At 31.2% G+C, this 24,449-nt stretch overlaps 2 protein-coding genes across 2 annotated transcripts; both read left to right on the top strand.

The window, feature by feature from the left end:
* The first annotated feature begins 792 nt into the window (after nt 1-792).
* LOC139484135 (uncharacterized) lies at nt 793-5,875 on the top strand. Its single transcript, XM_071267862.1, has 5 exons — nt 793-2,216; nt 3,346-3,446; nt 4,055-4,117; nt 4,551-4,634; nt 5,717-5,875. The coding sequence occupies exons 1-5, from the start codon at nt 1,838-1,840 to the stop codon at nt 5,873-5,875; spliced, it is 786 nt and encodes a 261-aa protein (XP_071123963.1). The 5' UTR covers nt 793-1,837.
* Nucleotides 5,873-13,284, top strand: LOC139485731 (uncharacterized). The gene is made up of 6 exons (XM_071270378.1): nt 5,873-6,443; nt 7,033-7,136; nt 7,621-7,743; nt 8,635-9,411; nt 10,065-10,236; nt 11,059-13,284. The coding sequence occupies exons 1-6, from the start codon at nt 5,885-5,887 to the stop codon at nt 11,715-11,717; spliced, it is 2,394 nt and encodes a 797-aa protein (XP_071126479.1). The 5' UTR covers nt 5,873-5,884; the 3' UTR covers nt 11,718-13,284.
* Nucleotides 13,285-24,449: the final 11,165 nt, after the last annotated feature.

Genomic DNA, 24,449 nt, shown 5'->3' on the forward strand with positions numbered 1-24,449 from the left:
GGACCCCGTTTAGTTTGTTGTTCGATATGAGTCAAAGTTAAGGGTTGAAGGCCGTACTTTGACATACGATGGTTTACATTTACAAATTAAGACTTGGATAGAGAGTTGTTTCATTCGCACTTATCCTGCATCTTCTGAAAGTATGTGTTAATAGTGTCAAAAGTACCAGGATTATGATTTAGTACGCCAGACGCGCGTTTCGTCTACATAAAACTCATCAGTGACGCTCATATCAAAAAAGTTGTTAAAAAGTTTTATGTTTATTCATTGGTTACGGTAACAAATATGTTTGAATCAGTTCAATAACTATATTCTATATTCATTGCACAGATTGTTAGACTAACTATATTGTAAAAAAAGATATTGTATCACTGTACCATCTTTTGAATGAATGAAATACAACTGAAATGTATCACTCTTTTAACACATGTTAAAAAGTATATATTTCCGGAAAAAATGCTCGATTATGTTTTTCGGCAACATTAATGAGTCCTATGAAGGCGTTCCTCAATCAGAAACAAGTCTGTGTTATTCAGTGTTAACTTCAGCATCATATACAGCTAAAGATAAAAGTCTATAATTCCGTTTTCATTTTCAAACAGAGCATCACAACATTCTTCACATATTTGTCTAACCCAAATATAGTCTTGTAAAACGTTTTCAAAACAGGGTCGAAATATACCAGAGGGACAGTCAAACTCATGAATCGAAAATAAACTGGCAACGCTATGGCTAAAAATGAAAAAAAACCAAACAGACAAACAATAGTACACATGACACAACATAGAAAACTTAAGAGCAATTCTCTGTAACATCAAAGTGACATGGAAATTGTATGTCACCAAATTTGATGAAATTTTGTATGCAGCCTCAATTACATGTACTAACATTGGAAATGGTCTTATTTTGGTTTTCTAGTATGTGGTTGCTATGGAAACCACACATTCATTATATCTGCTGCAAAAGGATGATCTACCATGTCAAAAGTGGGCCGACTTCATGAGTTTTGTATATGATAGTGTGGTAATATTTTCAAAATCCAACTTGGATTTTGAAAAACAACACATTAAAGGTTTCCCGTTTTGATGGTATATCAATAAAATTCAGTTTTTAAAATATGTAAAAATATGGACAAAAATAGCAAAAAATGAAGATTCTGAAAATCGAGATTTATAGCAGTTTTTAAAATTATTTTAAGCAAAAATGCAGGCATCAAGAAATAAATAGTATAGCTTCCCATTAACTTTTACCCCTTTTTTAAAATGTGTAAAAAAATTGGAGATGGTATATTTTTGGTAAAAAAAATATTTTCATTCAAAATTGGTTACCTTAGCAACAATTGATGAAAACGGTGCAATGACAAAATCATATTTGTCTGATGCAGGCCAATTATTTACTTCTGTTTATCATTAAATTTTGTATCTCAACATGAGTGCAACTATTTCAATGACAATTTGCTGTTATTTCCCCATATAACTGTTGCTATGGTAACTTTTATGGTGATTTTTCATCATAAAATTGTTTTATAGTCCAGCAAAATTTTTTACGTTTTTTTTTCAAATAGCAGTTTCCATTTTTGTTTTCTTATTTAAAATTTTGCCTGTAATATATCTTTATGTTTAGTTTGACTGTTTTGTTATCATCAAATAGGTTCTCCAATATTAGGAGAAATAAAGATAACAGCTTAAAACAATTACACTCAAGCTCATTCCCCTCCCCTACCTTAATATTCTCCTGTCTTCTGCACAAACAATAACAATTGTTACAATGACAATTATGGTAACCACAAGTTATCCCTACAGACCCTAGATTATTTAATGATTGAGAATTTTAAAGCATGGTTTGCCATATTCATAGATATCATTCTGATGTAGAATGCACACCTTTTTATCATGACTTTGTAAGTAAAGAGGAAATTCATATTGTGTTGACTGAAAGTGGCATTATACCAACAGCGGAAAATTGTGGTGTATCGACAAGAACCTATGAAGTATGTGAGGGTCATTTCAAGCATCTACTTTCCCTTAATTTGAAAAGAAGTCGAAGAAGGCTGTGCTTACTTCCCAGTTTTATAAGCTCCCATCCTGATATAGACCACAGTATTGATCAGGATATCAATGCTAAAAGTAAAAGGAAGAGAGTAGATAGGACCTTATCCATTGACCATATCAGAGTGATCCAAGACAAGTATGGAATTGTCCTTGCTGTCAACACTCGTAAGTTTAATGATATAATTTTGTATTGTCTAGGGCCTGAAAAATACAATGTATATATAATATATGAAATTCTGCTATCCTGACCAAGCAAAGGTCACATACAACTGTACCTTAATCCTTATATATTTTGGCAATTATCAATTCAGCACTATAAAGTCTGGATGCATTCATATTGTAACCTAATTGAAATATTATGGTGTTTATACTAACTTCCTTTTTCTGACTGCATTGGTCCTGTTATAAATTGTCCGGCAGCTGTATTAACCCTTGGCACCATATGTCCTGGGTAAATACAAAACTCCCTTATAAAATGTAATTATAAAAAAGAAGATGTGGTATGAGTGCAATGAAACAACTGTCCACAAGAGACCAAAATGACACAGACATTAACACTAGGTCACCGTACAGCCTTCAACAATGAGCAAAGCCCATAGCGCATAGTCAGCTACAGTCAGCTATAAAAGGCCCTGATATGACAATGTAAAACAATTAAAACGAGAAACCTTTTGGCCTTATTTATATATAAAAATGAATGAAAAACAAATATTTAACATCATTAACACATGAATAAATGACAACCACTGAGAACTATAAAAAAAAGTCTTAACTCATCAGATGGACACAAATACAAGTGGATGTGGTTGAGTACTTGTACATCCGGACAACAAAAAGACACTAAGAACAGATCTGAGAGTACTAGCAGTCATCTGACAGATACTTCAAAGCCACTAATAACTAATGAAAAAAAAAATGTATATAATGCCTATCTACTGTATACTTACCCTATTTTTTGGCATGTTAGCAGAAAAACAGATATATCATATTAGACTAAACAAATTGAGAATGAGAAAGGGTTCTGCAAAAAAAGGTAACTTTTGAATAGAGGTTCAATAAACATAGATATAAACTACATTGACATGAATACAAAGAAAATAACAGGACATGTCAACATTGGGATAGACCATACAACAATAAGAAAAACAAACCACTAATCACAATTTGTACACAGCATATATGGGAGTGAGCATTAAGACAGGTTTTTGCTGAAAAGAGGTGACAGTGACAGGTTTTACTGTATGTAGTTACTTTTATGTTTTCACTCTTTTTATAGCTGTTTTCTTTTTTTCAGCTATTTGCCTTAATTGTAGACTTAGAGTTTGCAAAATATCAACAGAGACATGTACCGATGTAAGCAGCAGTGTACAGACTTTTACTGCAAACCAATCAAAGGTATGCGAGTTTATTTAGGAAAAAATTGAACAACATTTCACATGTCTTAAAATATATGATTATACTCAAGTTAAGGCAAGCTTGGCATAACCAACTCTCAAACTTAAAGACAATGTCAAGATTAATAACAGGAAGCTCCTGGTTGCCATTGTTGTTTTTTTCAATACTAATACCCTAACTAAAAGGGGGGTGTTCATGTTTATATAGTGATCATGTTACTGTATTTGAGTCCTCAACAACTACAGCTATACCAGTAAATGAATCTCATTAAAACTTTGACAGAATATTATTTGGTTCCGAGTTATGTGTACTGCTATATCACTTCATGATCAGAATAATATTTAGGGTTTCCCTATAGCAAAACATGGTCTTCGACACATCCATTTTCCACAACTCCTAAACCAATGAATTTCTGGATTCCATGAAACTTTTAAGGAATTTTCATTACATAAAGTCTTTGTGCATCTCCTATTATCTTATTGTATTTGGTTTTAAAGAAAATCACCATTGTAGGTACCTCATCAAACTTTCACACAAAAAATCTTGTTTTATATATATACCATTAATTTTTGACAAAGCTGATTCAGCATAATTTTTTTTTCTTTCAGACAGTAGCAATGGAGTACTCCGAAGATGTAGTAGGAATTGACCTAATTGAAACTGTTGATCATGTAAATATTCTAGCATATATCATTGTAATACATGTATGTAGTACAGTGTATACCCTAATTTTTTTTATCAATAAGTATAAATGTAATGCTTTATAATTTGATTCAAAAGAGTCAAAAATTTATTGTATTGTTCAGTAAATTGAAAATAAGTTATTGCAATTCATGATAGATATTTTTTTTATTAGAAATTGCTCAAATGCATCAAGTATTACTAATAGAATTTTTTTACCAATAAAAACGTGGGTGTGGCACCATTAAAGTTGACTACATTAAAAAAACAAGTAAAACTTTTAACCAATTAGAAGACAGCAAAATCACAAAATTTATTTATAAGTTTGTGTAAGAATTTCAAAATGTCTTCCAAGTAATGGATGCAGTTGTACTGGAGTTTTCACTTGATTTGGGAATTTTATTGACATTTTCATCTTTACAGTCAAGAGCAAAAAGAAAACAAGACGATGCTTATAGTCATCCAGAAATAGCTGAAGATGAGTTTCATTTTTCTGCATTTTCACAGGTAATATGATATTATCAACTACATGTATGACTATGTTTTCCAGTTTTATATTTAATGTTTAAATTGTTACGAAATAATTCTTTCAGATTATAGTTTATATAAAAAAAGAAGATGTGGTATGATTGCCAATGAGACAACTATCCACAAAAGACCAAAATGACCGACATTAAAAACTATAGGGCATCGTACGGCGTTCAGCAATGAGCAAAGCCCATACTCCATAGTCAGGCATAAAAGGCCCCGATAAGACAATGTAAAACAATACAAGCAAGAAAACAAACAGCCTTTTTTATGAACGAAAAACAAATATGTAACACATAAACAAATGATAACCACGGATTTACAGGCTTCTGACTTGGTGCAGGCATGCTTGTTTTAACATGGGTAGGCATTATATTTGTTATAATTACACCTTATGTAAGAATCCTGGATTTTAATTGGTTGATAGCTAGTGTATTTTTCACCAATTTACTGTTTTCAAATGAATATCATTTATTTTAAACAGCACTGGGGTATTTGCTAAAAAGGATATATGCGTATTTGCCAAAAAATACTCTCTCTGAATGAACGCTTGTAACGTCATGATCATCAATGCGCTTTTAAACATTAACATTTGATGTATTAATTATACAGATATATCATGTTCTTGAGGGGTATTTGCGTAAAATATCCCTCCTTAACATGATATATCTGTTTAATTTCTTTACACTGGGTATAAGTAAGGTCATCTTTGCTAGCCAATAGTTACGGTCCACTCCCGCTCTCTTCAACTCCCGCTCTCTGAAGAGAGCGGGAGTGGATCTTACCCTTGGCAAGCAAATATGATAAATATAATGCATACCCGTGTTGAAATGAGCATGAAAGAAATGTTTTCTTTAGCTGAATGTGTTATTATATGACTGGAATTGTTTTATTTCAAGTCTAATTTTGATTGTTTTTTTTTCCATTGTGTAAAAGGGGTCCAAAGGGGCCAAAAGTCACACTTTTACATGCTAGGAATTCATATGTTCCATCCAACAAATGCCTGTGTCTAGTAAATTTTTATGTCAACATTTGCTCTAAATTCTTTTTCTTTCTTTCAGGAAACACAGATGAGTAGTCAAAATAACAGTCAAAGTAGTCAAAGAACCATTCATCAGATAGAAAGTTTGGAGAAATTAAATTCATTTTTACTTTGTGAGGGATTAGATACAATATCTATGCCAACAGGTCTATGGGTCTCATATTCCAGGAAAACATAGTTGAGTTATATGAAAAAAATAAGTGCATGCATCAGAGCAATTGTAATGACTATTTTTGAAGAGGATGTAGACATTATCTTGCAACAGTTAGCATCATATGATTCCAGTAATTATGAAAGCAGTACCACCAATACAAATGAAACTGATACAGAACTTTTAAGATCACTAGCAGATTCTTATTCAAAGGCAGAGTCATGGCAAATAAGAAGACAGATTTTGTCTGTCATTTCGGTACAATTAAATTATAATGAGACAGAGCAATTAATACCAGGCCTTTCAGAGTACAGATATTATGCAGCTAAGAAACATTCTAACAAAGAAGGATGTGGGATGCCACCCAAGAATAGAGAAGATACTCGAAATAGAATGGATCATGCAAAACTAGATTCCTTTTTGGACTTTATAACATCTTCTCATGTTATCAAGGACCTCCCTTTTGGAGAGAGAAAATTAAAGTTACAAGATGGTAAAAAAATCGAGACTCCCAATATAATCAGATGTATGGGGCCAGCAGCAATAGTTGATCAATATAAACAGTACTGCAAAGAAAATGATTTCAACCCATTAGGTATGTTACTTGACTTTTGGTGATTGGCTGGGTTGCATTTAGTGGAATTTTGGTATGGTTATGTCAGGGGGGGAGGGTGGAGGGATTGATACAAATCCTCTGCCATCAACTCTTCCTACAGTTTTCAACCCACATTCTTAAAATTCACTGGCTGATAGTACACGTATTGAAGTGCTATTATTAAATTGTTTTTTTTTCCCAATTTTTCCTGACATTGGAAGTCAGGGTTTTTTTTTTCATCAAAATGTTGAAAAATTTATTAATTTTGTTCAAAACAGTTTAAAGACCCATTCTTTGCAATCTGGCTATTTGTGACTTTGACTCAAATTTTTAATATATATATGAAAAATAATTTTGAAGTCAACGTATTATGCATGTAATTCTCTACATGTGGCTAATAGCAATATGATTTGTTTCTCATTCACAGTCATCCATTGTCAATTGTGTAATGGTAAATGCATTTTTCACATGAGAATTTCTGTTTGCAGGAAAGTATTTATTAGATTTTTACAGATGTTAAAACTATGCTTTTAGATGTGAATTGGTATAATTTACCATATTAAAACATTTTTAATCTTTTTATCATTAGGAGACAGTACTATGTTCAAGATTCTATCTGAATGCACTGCTACAATGAGAAAGTCTCTTGAAGGTTTAGATTACTACCTAGCAGAAGGAGTAAGAGCGTTTAAGGTAAGTTGCACCTACATTTGTAGTGTTTTGAACATTTTTTTTTATAGACAAAAAAGGGGCATTCGAGTTGTTGGTTTTTTTTGCTGTGGCTCACTATTGAAGCCCACAGGTGACAACTAGATGATGGAATTGTTCTATGTTATATCAATTTTTGTGTTTTTAATTGGCAATCAAATTAAAACCCCATGAAACACTTATTTTCAGTTGCATGTTATCATGGTTATTTGAAATGTGCGATTGTAAAAAACAAATTTAAGTACCAACAAACCAACAATTTTTCATGAAACCAAGAAAATTGAGATCCATGAATCAAAATACTTTCATAGTGAGACAACTTTGCTGTATTTTTGTGAACTTAAAAGTCATATGTAAGTCTTTTATTTTCTTGTTTGTTTAATACTTTGTTTGTAGGGCTTCTTGTGTCATGATAGGCCATGCCTTCTATCCTTTGACATAATACCAATTTCAATCTTCTACATTGCAGGAGTTAGAGGATGTTCTGGCAGAACTGCACAAGATGGGATCTATCAGCCTTTCAGATAACACTTTTAAACAACACAAAGAATTATTGCTAGAATGTAAACGTTATTTGAAAGTAGATTATAAGGTACTAACTGTTCTGATTAATTAATCTTTACCTAACCAAAATTTATACCAATAAGCTTGAACAAAATACATAACATAAATCCACTTTAAAAAGAAATAAAAGAGGATATAAAAAACAAGATGTTATATGATTGCCAATGAGACAACTATCCACAAAAAACCAAAATGACACAAACATTAACAACTATAGGTCACCGTATGGCCTTCAACAATGAGCAAAGCCCATACCATATAGTCAGCTATAAAAGGCCCTGATAAGACAATTTAAAACAATTAATGAGAAAAGTAATGGCATTATTTATGTAAAAAAAAATGAACTAAAAACAAATATGTAGTACATAAACAATCGACAACCACTAGATTATAGGCTTCTTACTTAGGACAGGCACATACATAAATAATGTGGCGGGTTAAACATGTTAGCGGGATCCCCCTAACCTGGGACAGTGGAATAACAGTACAACATAAGAACGAACTATAAAAATCAGTTGAAAAAGGCTTAACTCATCAGATGGACAAAAAATACAAGTGGACGTGGCCTGGTACTTATTCATCACAACATAAAAGACACAATGAACAGAATCAACAGGGCTTCTTATGGCTTTGAACTGGTTTTATATATGCGCCTTTACATCCCTTTTCTCTATCATGTGACTCTGGTGTAAAACATACATTGAAAGCCGTACATTGACCTATAATGGTTTACTTTTTTAATTTGTTATTTGGATGGAGAGTTGTCTCATTATCATTGGCACTCACTCCAAATCTTTCTATATCTAATTACATGCACAAAAAGATTGACCTAAATACATGTAAAACCCAAATGCAAAATTTACAATACCTGTATCTCTTAAAAATCAACAAAAGAAATCATTAATATAATATATTTTAGGTACACATCTCAGAAACATCAAATATTTCGGACCATTGCAGAAAGTATGCTCTTTCTAGTCAGGACCAGGACCACTTTCAGTCATGTTGTGATCATGATCATGATCATGTTTGTGAGCACTGTGAACAGATTTCAGAACTACTGCATGCAATAAGTAAGCTAGTGAATGAATGCCAGGTCTCAGATAAAGATATTTACCTGTATAAATTTTCTCAGGCAAAAGAGAAGATACTTAATTGGAAATGCCATATAATCAGATCTAGGAACCAGGGTGCTGCAAAATCAGATCTTCTTGATTCATTAGAAGAATCTGAGGTTGTAATTGTCCTTGATTGGGCTATGAAGTACTTGCCAAGACGGTACAGGGAAGACCAATCAAATTGGTATGCCAAGAGAGGAATTTCCTGGCATATCGGTGTCGCTTTCCGGAGAACAGGAGGAAACCTTCAGAGTCTTACATTTGTCCATATATTTCATAGCCAGATTTCACAAGATTCAGTAACAACAACATCTGTTATTTTAGACATAGTTGAGGACCTGAATACAAAATATGAAGACATTTCTAAGGTGCACTTGTGGTCTGACAATGCAGGCTGTTACAAATGTACAGATACCATCAATGCAATAGCCATGAGTGGAAAAATAGCAGCCTACAATTTCTGTGAAGCGCAAGATGGAAAGGGAGCTTGTGATAGGACAGCAGCAACCCTAAAGGCAGGCATAAGAAGATATATTAACGAGGGCAACGATGTTACTTCTGCTTCACAGATGAAGAAGGTGATCTTGTTTGAAATATAATTTGTTGTCTCACGTGTTACTACTCGGCAAAAGTGGCAGGGTAAACAAGTGTAAAAGCAATATAATTCAGAAATTACAAGACACAACATATTATTATAAATATAAAAATAAGTATAGGCCTTTCTTTAGGTTACCATTTTAAGAAATCTCAACTACAGACACAATAAATTTAAGTAAAGTTCCTTCTTTATCATCAAAAGCTCTACTTTTCTTGTTCTGCCTTATCATCAACGACTAGTAAAAAAAGTGATTGCCGATGTTTTTGTCAGGTTTTGCGGATATTTTACAGTCATCATCACGAATTGATTGACCCTTACAGTGTAACAGTGACACAAATGACGTTTGAGGGTGCGAGTGCTGCCTTGTAGCGGCATTAGCCTGCTCTTTTTTTAAATATACAAGGGTGTCTTTAACATGCAAGAGATATGGCTCTCTCTTAACACGGGTCAGCTATTTATCGTCCCCTTCCGCTGGACTATCATTGTTTTTTGTCTTAACTGCAATTACATGTACGCCAAGTTGTTTTTTAACTTGTCTATGGTTAGCTATATACGGAGTTTGGTTCGTTTTTCTTAAAAAATTAGAAAATGTGTCTTTAACAAATTGACATGTTTGTATTCTTGTAATTTCAGGCAATTGAATCCACAGTAAAAAATGTTAAGTACATTGTCAAAGTGGTTGATTCCAAGCCAGCTGTCAAAGAAAAATCATGTCCTATCAACATTCCTGCAATTTCATCTTTAAATAATTTTCTGTTTCTTGATGAAGGAATAAAAGTTTGGAGGCATTTCAGCATTGGAGAAGGTAAGAGTTATACGATTGATGCTACATATAAAGAATAAAAGACTGTCAGGTATTGTCTTAGATTATCCATTGGCCTAAGTTTTTTCGTTCATAAACTAATTGGTTGTCTCTTTGATATTGATTAAAGTATGCCTCTGTTGCAATTCTTGCACAGACAACATTGTTTTAAGTTGATTGTATTTCATATGAGGGGTTGCTTATTTATCATGTATCTTCTGGAATTAATACAAAGAAGATAATAGGACATGTCAGCAATGATAGACCATACAACAATGAATGTTAAAATATAGCTTATATATATATATATATAGCTTATCTTTATAGTTATTTACATTCTATTCATGAATGACTCTACTGGCAAAATTGACATTCATTTACTGTTTGAATCCCTATAATTGGCATCAAAAATGAAAATTTGATAAAACAATTATAGCCATTATATTATTTCAGTCAATATATAATTGATAATAAACTAAAAATAACATAGTATTTTTAATTATAGATTATCCTTGGTTATCTAAACAAGATTGATTTTCTCGCTTGAGCCAGTCACAGCCAAAGCAAGAAAAGCAATCTAGTTGAGATGACCACTGATAATCTGTTTATCGCTATTTTACCTATGACGACGTTGTCAATTTCATGTCAATTTCCTTCGCAATGCCATGTGACTTCTTAGTTTCTAGTGATAATTTTCCATCTCATGTGAGTAGCATGATATGAAAATTATCACAAAAAAGATCAAAGGCAAAATGCACAAAATAGCGAAAATACGGTATATTGAGATAAAAAACAACTTTTAACCATGTGTTGTTTTGTTTTTAGGCAAACTACTTCCTAAACCACCAAATTACAGTGTGAACCTTCCTCAACTGAATATTATCAATGATTGCTTAATCCCTGTTGACTTTCATTCCTTGGGAAGACCAAACCCTAAAGTTGAAACAGCTGTGGATCCAGTGTTGTCTGGAATTTTTACATGTGAAACAGATGGATGTGTCCAAAGTTTCAACACACATAGAGAGCTTGAGGAGCACCACTTGGTAGATAAGTGTGTTATCACTGCTGAAAAACACCCCAAATTTCATAAAGTGCAGCTTTACGTAGAAAAGTTAAACACTGCACAGATAACACAAAGAGATGTTGAATTAGCTCCTGCCAATGTAATTGAAGGACAAAATAGACAAGCCATGGGTTGGGCACTGAAAGCCAGCAGACTTAACAAAAGGTTTAGTGAAAAACAAAAAAAGTATCTGATTGCAAAGTTTAACATTGGGTTACAGACTGGAAACAAAGAAGATCCTGACAGTGTAGCAGAAGAAATGAAATATGCTACCCAGAATGGTTCACGAATTTTTTCTAGCACAGAATTTTTGACACCTCTTCAGATTTCAAGTTTTTTCTCCAGACACGCAAGGAAAACTGATGCTTTGAGAGAGACTTTGATTACTGAAGTGGAAAATTCACTTACAACATCAGTTTGACACATAACATTGTTCTAAATGATTTGTTGAATGGTTCTTTTTATTAATCGATAAAATTATGGATGTCTTTTTTTATTAGTACAAGATGAGTATATCATTGAGGAAAAGCTTTTTGCAAAACTTTGTTATTTGTATTTTAACTTGCCTAGCAAAAGACAGAAGCAGGTCTAGCAGTTAAGTCACTCTGTCCGTATGTTCATCTGTATATCATATATGTAGTTATGCAAAATATCCAGAAATTTGGATTCTCAAATTTTTATAGGAGTTATGTCCCTTTGAACTTTGAAATTACTGAAAATTATCATGCATCAGCTTTTCATTACAACTTCTCTTAAATTACTTAACTGAAATTAAAAAAAACTTTGAATGTAGAAAGATCACCATCAGCTGGGATTCTCAGTGCCAGACAATTTTTCTTTTTCTTCAAAAATATGAGTTTTTTTTTAGTGTTATGGAATGATAATTCAGAATCTTGCAATTTTATAACTTACTCACAAATGCCATATAATTTTTTTTTATTCACTTCAACAATCCTTCAATAATGACCCTTTCATAGTTTTTCTCTGCATTACATTAGGTTGAATTTATAATCATTTCAAAAGGAAGAAATATAAAGCTTATTTACATTAAAAACATTACTGAATTAGAGTAAGTGACGTAGGTCAGGAGAAGGCTATTGCTTCTTGTTTATAATAATGATATAACTTATTGATCAGTTGGAGGTGTTCAAATTCAATTTATCATTTCTGTTCATAGTATGAAATGTGTGCTCAAGCTCTGTTTCACAAACAATATACTGGAAACATTATTGGTAAAACATTTATATGTATTTTTTTGTGTGTGGTTTGGTATGTTATTTGTTTATGTTTTGATTTTTAACCCTCATTGTAATAATGAAGATATAATATTTCTATTTTATTGGAGGATTTGTCACATGTCTGCTTGAAAGTTAGTTTTGTCATGGTTTGTACATAAACATATTAATACAAGTTTCTCAAATGATCATACTTTGAATGACAAGACCTCATTAAGAATTGTAGAGGAACAATTGATGAAAAAATCCCCCCCTCCCCAACCATATTTTTTCATCCTTTTCAGCAAATTTCCACTAAGAGTACAAACATTTTGATAAAAAGATTAAAATTGTTTAATTGTGTTTTAATCTAGTAACAGACACAAATATAATAGGCTATACAACTTGACTTGTAAAAATAAGGTCTTTTTGGTAAATTAAGCATTTTTTTCGGTCATTTTCCAGGGGTAGGGGAAGGTTTTCCAACTTTAATTAGCATCCTTACTTCATTTTAGATTTAATTTTGGCATTATAGGAAAGGTGAAAGACTGATCTATTGAGAATATGCAAAGTACCTATGTTTTATGCATTTAGTGGTACATACTAATAAAAAAATTGCCTTAATCTGTATTTGGCTATTTTTCAGAAAGTGCCATGGCAACAATTTTCAAAGTTTTTTTTTTTTTAAATTCAGCAATATACCATCTCCAGTGTTTTTATATTTGATAGAGTATACATTGGTCTTTATTATGCAATAAAGTTTTTTTCTGTCGATGCCTGCGTTCTTTTATAAATCTTGGCTAGAAAAAGGTAAATTTTCATTTTTTTTATGAAACCTAAAAATACCGATCTTTGGTATTTTGGATTTGCTAATACCAGAATATTATGGACTGCTGATTTTATTTTTTTATTTTAAAAGTCAAGTACTATGCTTGTTATTACAATATCAAAAGTAATTTTATTGCACAATTTGTACAGGTATGTGTACACAAGTCCAAAGTTACCCCAATTTCACCTAAAAAGCATTGAATTTGAAGCCAAAATTTTAGGTCAATGGTTACCATAGCAACCATACACATGAAACAAGATTTTAAAATCAATCAATATGATAAAAGACATCCATATATGTACGCTAAATGTTAAAGGACTCAGGGATAAAGAGAAAAGAACAAGATTTTATCAATGGATAAAAAATCAAAAAAGTCTTATAACTTTTATACAAGAGAGTCACTTTGATGAAAATCTTGAAAAAAAATTATATACTGAAACTAGTAACGTTATCTATTTTAGTCATGGTACAACCCAAAGTAGAGGGGTAGCCATTATAATTGATAATAAATTAGAATGTAAAGTAATTAATGAAAACAAAGACAAAGACGGTAGAATACTAATGTTAAATATAGAAATAGAAAACATAATTTATTCGCTCATTAACATATATGCACCAAACATAGAAACGGAAAGAAACAAGTTCTTTAAAAATCTCTCTGATTTCATAAGTAATTATGCAATTGGAACAGTAATACTAGGCGGCGACATGAATGATGCATTGTCAAACTTAGATAGAAAACTTACTAATGGAAAACGAAAAAATATAAATCCAGTAAACAGTTTAAAATCTTTAATTAAAACACACAATCTAATCGATATATGGAGATATTTAAATCCGAAAAAGTACAGTTTACCTGGAAAAGACAAAACTTCAGTCAAGCAAGTCGAATTGATTACTTTTTAATTAATAAAGATTTTGTGCTCAATACAAAATCAAGCGATATAAGACCCGCATTAATAAAAAGCACAGATCACCAAGGCGTATCTCTTAAATTACAAAGCGTAACGGCCGAAAGTAAAGGTCCAGGATACTGGAAATTAAACAATTCTATTTTAGAAGAAAATGAATATTGTAAAGAAATAGAAACAATAATTGCAAAATATAAAACTATTATGCAAGACACAACTACGGATGTGCATCTTCTTTGGGACGCGATTAAACTTGATATTAAACTATTTACAATAAATTATTGCAAAAGTAAAGCTTACAATAAAAATAACGAAATAAAGCAAATGGAAAAAAAATTAACACTCTTAACTGAAAAATACCAAAAAAATGAAAATAATGATATTTTGCAAAAAATAAATCAAATTGAAAATCAGCTAGAAACACATTATGAATATAAAGCTAAGGGCGCCCAATTAAGGTCTAAACAAGATTGGGTAGAAAAAGGCGAAAAAAATACAGCTTACTTTTTAGGCCTAGGAAAAAATAAACAAACAAAAAAACAATAATAAAACTAAAAGACGACCAAGGAAATATTGTTACAGATCAAAGTGAAATACTTCAAATTGAAAAGAAATTTTACGAAAAACTATATTCAAAAGAAAACGAAAACATAGCCCAATCATGGGAATATATTAACAGTACTGAAGTAAAAAATAAATTATCAAAAAATGAAAGTCAGACGTGCGATGGATATGTTACAATAGATGAACTAACACTAGCAGTAAACAATTTAAAACCCAATAAAAGCCCAGGAAAAGATGGTATCTCAACAAATTTCTATAAAAAGTTTTGGCAATCATTAGGTCCAATCCTTGTTAACATCTTTAATACAAGCTACGACAGGCAAAAGCTACCATTTTCTCAAAGACAAAGTATTCTTAATCTTATATACAAAAAGAATGATACACTAGATCTTTCAAATTATAGGCCAATCTCCTTATTAAACTCGGACTATAAAATACTATCTTACACATTAGCTCAAAGAATAAAAAATGTACTAAAATTAATAATAAATGCAGACCAAACAGGATATATAAAAAAACGATATATTGGCTTCAATCTCAGACAAATACAAGACATCATAGATTACGCCGACAAATTTAATGTTGAAGGTGCAATTTTGTTTCTAGACTTTTCAAAGGCATTTGATACCTTAAAATGGACCTTTATGTACCAAACTCTCGAACATTTCGGCTTTAATAGTTCATTTATTAACTGGATCAAGACGTTATATTCTGATATAAATAGCTCAGTGTTCAATAATGGATGGATTTCTGCACCAATTAGTCTAAAAAGGGGGGTGCGTCAAGGATGCCCCTGCTCTTCCATGATCTTCGTGATCGCAGTCGAAATTATGGCATGTAAATTAAGGAATGATTATAACATTAAAGGTTTTGAAATCAAACTTGACCATTCAAAACATAATTTGAAAATTTCCCAGTTAGCAGATGATACCACTCTTTTTCTTAAATCAAAAAATGAAATTATAGCAGCATTAAACGTAATTGAAATATTTGGCACATTTTCTGGTCTTAAATTAAATAAAAACAAAACGGAAGGCATTTGGATAGGAAAACTAAAAAATTGTAAAGATAAGGTAGATAATATAAAATTCACAGATAAACCCGTTAAAGTGTTGGGATTGTATTTCGGCACAAATAAAGCAGAATGCGCAAAACTAAATTGGGAAAATAAGTTTGAAAAAGCAAAAAAACTCATGAAATCTTGGGAAAAAAGACATCTTACGATCATCGGTAAAATTCTTATTATCAAATCACTTATCATCCCACAATTTACATACTTAGCAAGTATGACAGTCATAAATAAAATGTATAGCGACAACCTAGAAAAAGAAATTTTTAATTTCATCTGGAACGGTAAACAAGATAAATTAAAAAGGTCAACTCTCATAGCAGATTACAGTACGGGAGGACTTAATATGATAGATATCGACAGCTACTTCAACACACTTAAAATTAAATGGGTATCAAGACTAATGGAGTCAAAACATGAAAATTGGTCAATTATTCCGAGATTCTTTTTTGATAAATACGGGAAAAACTTCCTTATCTTCAAAATGAATTTAGAACTTAAAAATTTAAAACCACTTAAAATAACAACTGAACTACCAGAATTTTATCTGGATATTGTAAAATGTTGGATACGAAAAGGTGGAGGTCAAACTAAATCACCCACTAACTTTAGAGAAATACGCAAAGAAATTATATGGGGTAATAAAAACATAAAAATAAAAAATAAACCATTATTGATGCTCAATTGGATCGGAAGCAATATAATCTATATAAATGAAATAATTGACGAAAACGGTCAAATCAACGAAAAGACAATACTGCGTAAGTTAGAAATAAAACACAACTGGATAGCCGAACTATCAATATTAAAAAAAGCTATTCCAAAATGTTGGATAGACATCCTGAAAACAAATAAATCTGTTAAAACCCGCGTTAATATTAACGAAAAAATAATCAGTATGAATGAAACAGAAATAAATTTAGCAGATCTAGATAACAAAACCGTATATCAATATTTTTTAAAAAACAAAATAACTCCAAACATTGGATTAATAAAATGGCAAAAATTATTAGGCGTAAAACCATTACAAATTAAACACTTCTTATCATTTACAAACAAAGAAATATACACAAACAAACTTAAAGTATATAAATGGAAACTATTTAGCTATATATTGCCGAACACAGAAAATCTTTTAAAATGGAAAATATATAATACGTCAGAGTGTACTTTATGCAAATGCAGAGACAATTATCAACATTTTTTTATCGACTGTAAATTTTTAAAAGATTTGTGGAATAAAATAACAGAAAAAATGAATATCATAAACTTCTGTAAGAAAATAAACTTAATAGATATAGTCTTTGGATATAAAATAGGAGACCGACATTATAATGACATAAATCTTATTATAACGTTGATAGGTTTCTCAATTTACAAATCATTTTACACGTCGGAGCAAAGAACAAAATCCGCCGACATATACAATATCTTTAAAAAAGAATTTGAATTATATTTTGAAGTTAACAGATGTGTAAAAAAAAGTAAAAGTAATTTAATTCGCAAATTTCAAAAAAATCTTTAAACTGTTAGATTATAAAATATAAAAATCGACACCTCAGCGGCCATAAAGAAAAACCCTTAAATTACACCTATTCTAAAACTTAAATCAAAACACAATAAGGTACAGATTATGTACAAAGATAATAAATTCATATTTCTATAATAATAAACATAAAATATCTCACCTTTTGATAATAATCCAAAAGCGAAAAGATTAACACGTGAAGTATATTATCCCTCAATCACGTCAAGTTACGATTATCTGATCACATTAAGACATCTGCACGATTTTTCTAAACGCAATATGTGTCAGGTAGATTGATTCAATAATGAGGATGTTAAAGTAAGGGTCAAATACGGTACAAAATTACGTAATTATAAATGTGAATGATTTGCAATTATATATGCTTATATTGTATTTTTTTTTCTATTTGTAATTGACTAACAATCAGTCAGATTATATTATTATTAAAAATGTATGTTTCAAACACAAATTAAACTAACAAATACTAACAAAATTTATTATATACTGCTAACGGTTAACGAGGCCGGGATAAGGTACCGGTATTTGATGTATCAACTAACAAATGTGAAAAACTATCAATAAAACATGAGAACTGTTAAAAAAAAAAATGAAACAAGATTTTTTTTTTTTCTCAATATAATCATATTTGAAGCATATATGCCGAATTTGGTGGAAATCGGACACCTATGGTTTCCCAGTCCCTATTGATTCCTTTGATGCTTACAGAGAATTGCTCTTAAGAATAAACATAAGAACCCCACCAAAAACTAGAGGTGATCTCATGTGCTCTGGAAGGGTAAACAGATGTGTAATACCTTAATTTCATTTAAACATATAATGACTGTTACAAAACTTCAATCAACATTATAAAGCTCAGTCATTATTTCTCCTCTGAAATAATTTATTCAAATAGACACGCCAATAATTTACATTCAGTACAAATAAGATTTCATTATTGTATGTTATATATCTTGATCGAAATAGTTTAAGGACGAAAAAGGGATAAAAAGTTTGAAAACAAATTGCATTTATTGAGTCCATCAGACTCTTACAAACCGGTTTTAATTGTTTACAATATTGATCTTAATGAATCGGAAGAATACATTATTCGCAATTAGTCCTATTTATTAAATAACCATTTAAACCCTCTGCAATTGTTTGCACTTGTCCTAAGTTAGGAATCTGATGTTCAGTAGGTGTCGGTTTGTTGATGTGGTTCATATTGTTTCTCGTTGCTCGTGTTTTCATATATATTAGACCATAGGTTCTCCCGTTTGAATGGTTGTGCACCAGTAACTGTTCGGGGCTCTTTATAGCTTGTTTTTCGGTGTGAGCCAACGCTCCGTGCTATAGACCGTACCTCGACCTATAATGGTTTACTTTAATAAATTTTGACTTGGAAGAAGAGTTGTCTCATTGGCACTCATACCACATCTTCCCATATCTATGATAAAGATCTATATCGCAGGACAAAACAAAACAATGATAATGATAACATTATTTTTTTTATATTCTGTTTATTCTTGACAGTTCGCAACCAAGCGATTCATCTTATGAAAACCTAGGATTTTGTGGTGCTAATTCAGAAAAAATCGTCCTACGTGAGACTCTAAAAAACATATTCACTTACGCTGATAATGCAAAATATAGGATTTGTTTACAAGCAAAGCATATTTAATATATGTATTGCGCTAAGTATATTCATATGTTAACAGCCAGCTTATTGTTTATTTCTTCTCGCTGAACTGTTCATACCCATATGAAGCAAAACATACAAAACCTTTTCAAAACCTAACAGGAAAATCGTTTGTGTTTTATTATGTCACTTTCAGATATGTCGAGGATCCCCTGTTCCCATTTAATCAAAACTTTAGTATAAAACACTAAACTTGAAATTAAACGAAGAAGACTACATAAACAAAAAGCTCTGTTTGTTGTTATATAGACACTTCAAACTAGATTACATGACAGACGTGATGATTTCCTCTTTCCAATATTAAACTTTGCATTCTTAACAGCAACATAATACCATTCCCATAGGGCGACGCTTATGTATTTCATTTTATAGATAATGCAAGTTACGCTCTTGTGTGTTCAAAATGTATGAACTGTATTAGCACTGTGTGTTTCTTACAAACCACCTTTTTCAACATGGTTATAACATGTATAAGGAAGAAAAACTTAAATAGACGCGAGATAATGTAATATGATTATCTCGTTTTGGTTGGTACTTCTAATATGTTTTTATAAGTTTACACTTTAGTAAACATGTGGTGCATTAATAATTAGTTATCGAAGGTACCAGGATTATGATTTCATTCGTCAGACGCACGTTTCGTCAACATAATAGTCATAAGTGACGCCCAGATCAGAATGATTTGAAAACTAAACAAGTATAAAGTTGATGAACACTGAGGACACAAACTTCCAAAAAGGTTGTGGCAAATACGGCTAATGCATTTTCATCAGTTTTGCTTCACATAATTTAAAAGATTTAAATCATATCAGTATGCCAATAAGGACTGCAATAGGACCTATGTTGATTTTAATGATATCATCACAAATTTTTGGATTTTCTGTTTAATTACTTGTCCCTTTGAAGATTTGTTTTTTTTTCTTTCTGAGTTATTGATAATTTCCCACATCTATGTCAATACAATTTTGATTTACTGTGAATTAGTTTTGCTTCGCATAATTTTAAATGATATCAGTATGCCAAATATGACTGAAGTCAGACTTTTTTGCTATTTACCATATATTTAGAAGTATATACAAAGTTTTGAGTATTTGATAAATATTCTGCTGATTAAATCCATATCACGCAACTTCGATGCGCACCCTTTATCATACCCTTTGTCATACCCTTTATTATACCCCTACCCGTTATCACATCACAATAGAACTGAAGGTAACCAACAGGTGCTAGGGATCAACAAGCAGTTCATATATACTCTCCTGTTGAAAAATATGATAAAGCGTATAAAACATGGCAAAATTCATGTCACATGCCGTATCACCCTCGACCAATATCATCCCTCGGGCCTAAAGGCCCCCGGGCTGATATTGGTATCTCAGGATAATACAGCATATGATACGGATTTTGTCATGTATTATTCTCTATTTATCACAGCATTACAACTTTTCTTTATTTTATTATTATATTATTCGTCCTTTTGAAGTTAAACTTTTATCTGAGTAATTGATTTGGTCCCATATCTGTGTCAATACTTTCTTAATTTATTATGACAAAGAATACGTATTGGCTTTAAATGTATACATTAATGATATTGACCAGTAACATTAAACAAGTGTATTTACTTTGCTATTCAACACAATCCACTCCTCTAATTGATTCTACTAATGTACATACAATGTCTGAACATAATTGTCATGAGAAATGAAAGAAGATCAAAGTTGACTGTCCAAATGACTGTTTAAAATAGCATTAGTAAAATAAATGATTATTTGGATTGAAATGTTGTGAATGAAATTAGTCCATCACATTAAATCCCTATAAAACATATTAAAAAAGTGTATTAGTATTATAGAATAAATTTTAAAAACAGATAATGACAATAACTGAAAGATTTTATCAATATTTCATGATATAAAAACACAATGCAATTCAATAAGATAACAATCCATTCTAAAATTGGGAATCCATTTATCGTCAATGTTTGGAAATTTGATCAATAGTCAATAGATGAACTGAATGAAAATCCTTTATATCAATCATATGTTCATTTAACTAATAAAATCACAGACACATAGTTAGATATAAACTCAAGTATAACTAAATATTTATATTGTTGTCAAGTAGCCAATTTACAAGTCTTAAAATACCATTCCATAAAACAATACTTGCATGGTTCTAGCCAATGTTTATTTGATAGTTGATAAATAGAACATGATGATAACAACACAATGATTATTATAACATCTTATTGCGATTCATTTCTTTAGATACGTATTAACCAATAGCACATTACACATTTCTTTCTTAGATTCAAACATTAGTATAGTTTTATTAAAGGCATTTACATATTCTTTATCGGAAAACGACAAACTATCCAGAATGGTAAAAGCAAATCTGAAAATTGTCCAACGAAGATAATTCGAAATATACCAGGACGCCAACTCTCGTTTCTGTTACATGTAATGCATTAGTGACTCTTGAATTGAAAAGTCTTTAGACCATGCACAAACCATACGAAGTTCAAGATCATTGAGGACTCTTATGTTTAAAAGGATTTTTTAAATACAGAAACAGTAATCTTTTCCTTAGGTACAATATTTCTGGCATTTAGAAAATGAATTTAAATGATCGATTGCAACCATTTACTAGGTAATTATACACCTTGTAAAAAATAATTCTTTTTCATAAAGTAGCAAGAACATCATGTAATATTGTATCAACTGGACGGCATGTGTTTAATATGCACTAAACGTCGAAACTTAAATGTTACAAGTTATTGATAACAAAGTCTAGATGTTTTGTTTCCGAGAAAATGTTGAATCGAATATAATATATTATCGCTTTTTTGTGCATTTTTCCTTCGATCTTTTTTTGTGATAATTTTCATATCATGCTTCTCGCTTGAGATGGAAAAATTATCGCTACAAACTAAGGAGGCCACGTGGCGTTGCTAACGAAACTTCCATGAAATTGACAACGTCGTCATAGGTAAAATAGCGATAAACAGATTATCATTGGTCATCTCAACTCGATTGCTTTTCTCATTTTCGCTCTACCAGCTCAAGCGAGTAAATCAATCTCGTTGAGATGACCAACGATAATCTATAAATATATACTTCTTATCATATAGGAACTGCACTGATAAACACAGAGCACGTGTAACAATTAGGTGAATTGAAAGAGTCATTTTATATTTTTCATGCGGTTGCTTTTGTTTATCAATCTGAACCTTAAGAGTGTATATATGCTCTGTTGGGTAAGATTGTTTTTGAACGCCCGTGAAAATTTTGACGGGAGCATTTATGGTATAGAAACGTCCGATTTTCGTCTATCCGTCTGTCAAGCGTAAACAAGTCGCACCGTAACTTGAGAACAACTCATCCAAATTTCATGAAACTAAACATGGTCAAACGATTTGTATACTTTTTTGGGAAATTATTATTATTAATTTTTGAATTACGGTTCTTTGTAACTAAAACAGAGAAGTTTTTTTCACATGTCTCGTCGTATATCAAAAACGATTTATGATTATTGCTTAAAACTTTAAACACTTCTTAGTAATATATCTAAAGATCTATATACTTTTTGGTGATGATTCAAAATTTTATTTTTAGAGTTATTGTGTTTTTATGAAAAAAAATAGGGGGGTCACATGCCGCTGTGTGATATGTGATCAAAGTAAAAAAAAAGTCAATTATTTATTATTTATAACTGTAGATGTAAACGTCCTTTGGTTTTTCGAGTCTTTGTTTACTTTTTGGTTTTGATTGTTATTGTCTTTCATCTAGAAATTATTAAATACGGGAACTAGAAACACAAATACACTGTGGAATGGATAAAGATCAATTATTGTTAAATTTTAATTTTAGGCCTTGAACAAACTATTTGTCACATGGATACAGACACCATATCATGTGCCTTGTATTCAGTTATGACAATCACTAGTTCAACATATGGGAGAAATGATGGAACAACGTGCGCCGATGGCCATGGTCCATACTCCAGTGGTTTCAATTGTACCATGGACTCAACAGATTGGGTCACACAAAAATGTCAGAACAAGCAGACCTGTTCCTTTGAACCAAGAACCATTGGTATTGACCCATGCCCAAATAAATATAAATACATGACAGTTTCGTACACATGTTCAGGTAAACAATTGAGCGTAATATATTTCTGTCTATATAATCCTAGTGCAACTTCTGAAAAAACATTCATGAAAGGGACATAAAAAATATTTGATGAAAGTACTCCAAAAAACAACACAGTTACTTAAAATTGATGGGTGAATCAACGATTAACTTATTTATATTTAAAGATTCTCTGGAAAAAAACGTGAATAAACGATTACAGTTTTTGTTGTCGTTTTCACATGCTTCTGTCTAAGAGTTACAACAGACACGTTATATGACAACATGGTTGATTCGTTTGACAAAAGACAAAGCATAGATGTTCGTGTTCCAATATACTTTTAAGAATAATCTTCAAAAATCCAATCACAATACTTTTTTATCTACTTAAAGTATACCGGCATCATTGAAAAATAAATAAACGATCAACAGTATCGAACTGAAATTCATTTCTAGCAAAAATTTTGTATTTTGCTAAAAGACAAAAATATTCACCTCAAAGTCGAAGTAAAAATCAAAAGAGCTTTGAAATTAGATCAAACTCCATTGGAGATATGTTTTGATATGCGACAAATTGCATATAAGAGTAACGACGAGAATGAAGATGAAAAGCCACAACTATCCTATAAAAGAAAAAAAAACTTTAATGCTTTGTTTTGAAGTTACTTGTTAAAAGTTTGAATTTCATGACGATGTGTTTCTACTGGAATACATCTACCTGGTGTTGGCTTATAAGTAAACATGTTTATCGAAACTTCTGAATGCTGAACACAATTTTGACTGTTATGCTTATGCAAAATATGTTCAACACAAAGATATGATACGGGTAAAAGAAAATTGTACATACATGTTCACAGAAATCATTCGTGTCATTGTTTTGTTTTAAAATCCATTTTACAGTCGGATTTTTTTCAGGTCAACAAGAACATCCCAACTATCAACAACGGACAGTACTATTTATATCTGACAATTGTCGTTTCATGTATCAACTAAGTTTCATCATATACATTTTAATTTTAGATGTTGATGAGTGTGCTTCACTTCCATGTAAAAATGGTGGAACATGTGCAGATATGGTCAATGGATATATTTGTACCTGTAACTTGGGATACACGGGACTTCAATGTGAAGAAAGTATGCAATATATTTAGAATAAAATGAAAGTATATGCTTGCGCTGATTGTGCTTGAAATCATAATTTATATTGTTCCA

The sequence above is a fragment of the Mytilus edulis genome, chromosome 8, assembly GCF_963676685.1.
Source record: "Mytilus edulis chromosome 8, xbMytEdul2.2, whole genome shotgun sequence".
NCBI lineage: Eukaryota > Metazoa > Mollusca > Bivalvia > Mytilida > Mytilidae > Mytilus > Mytilus edulis.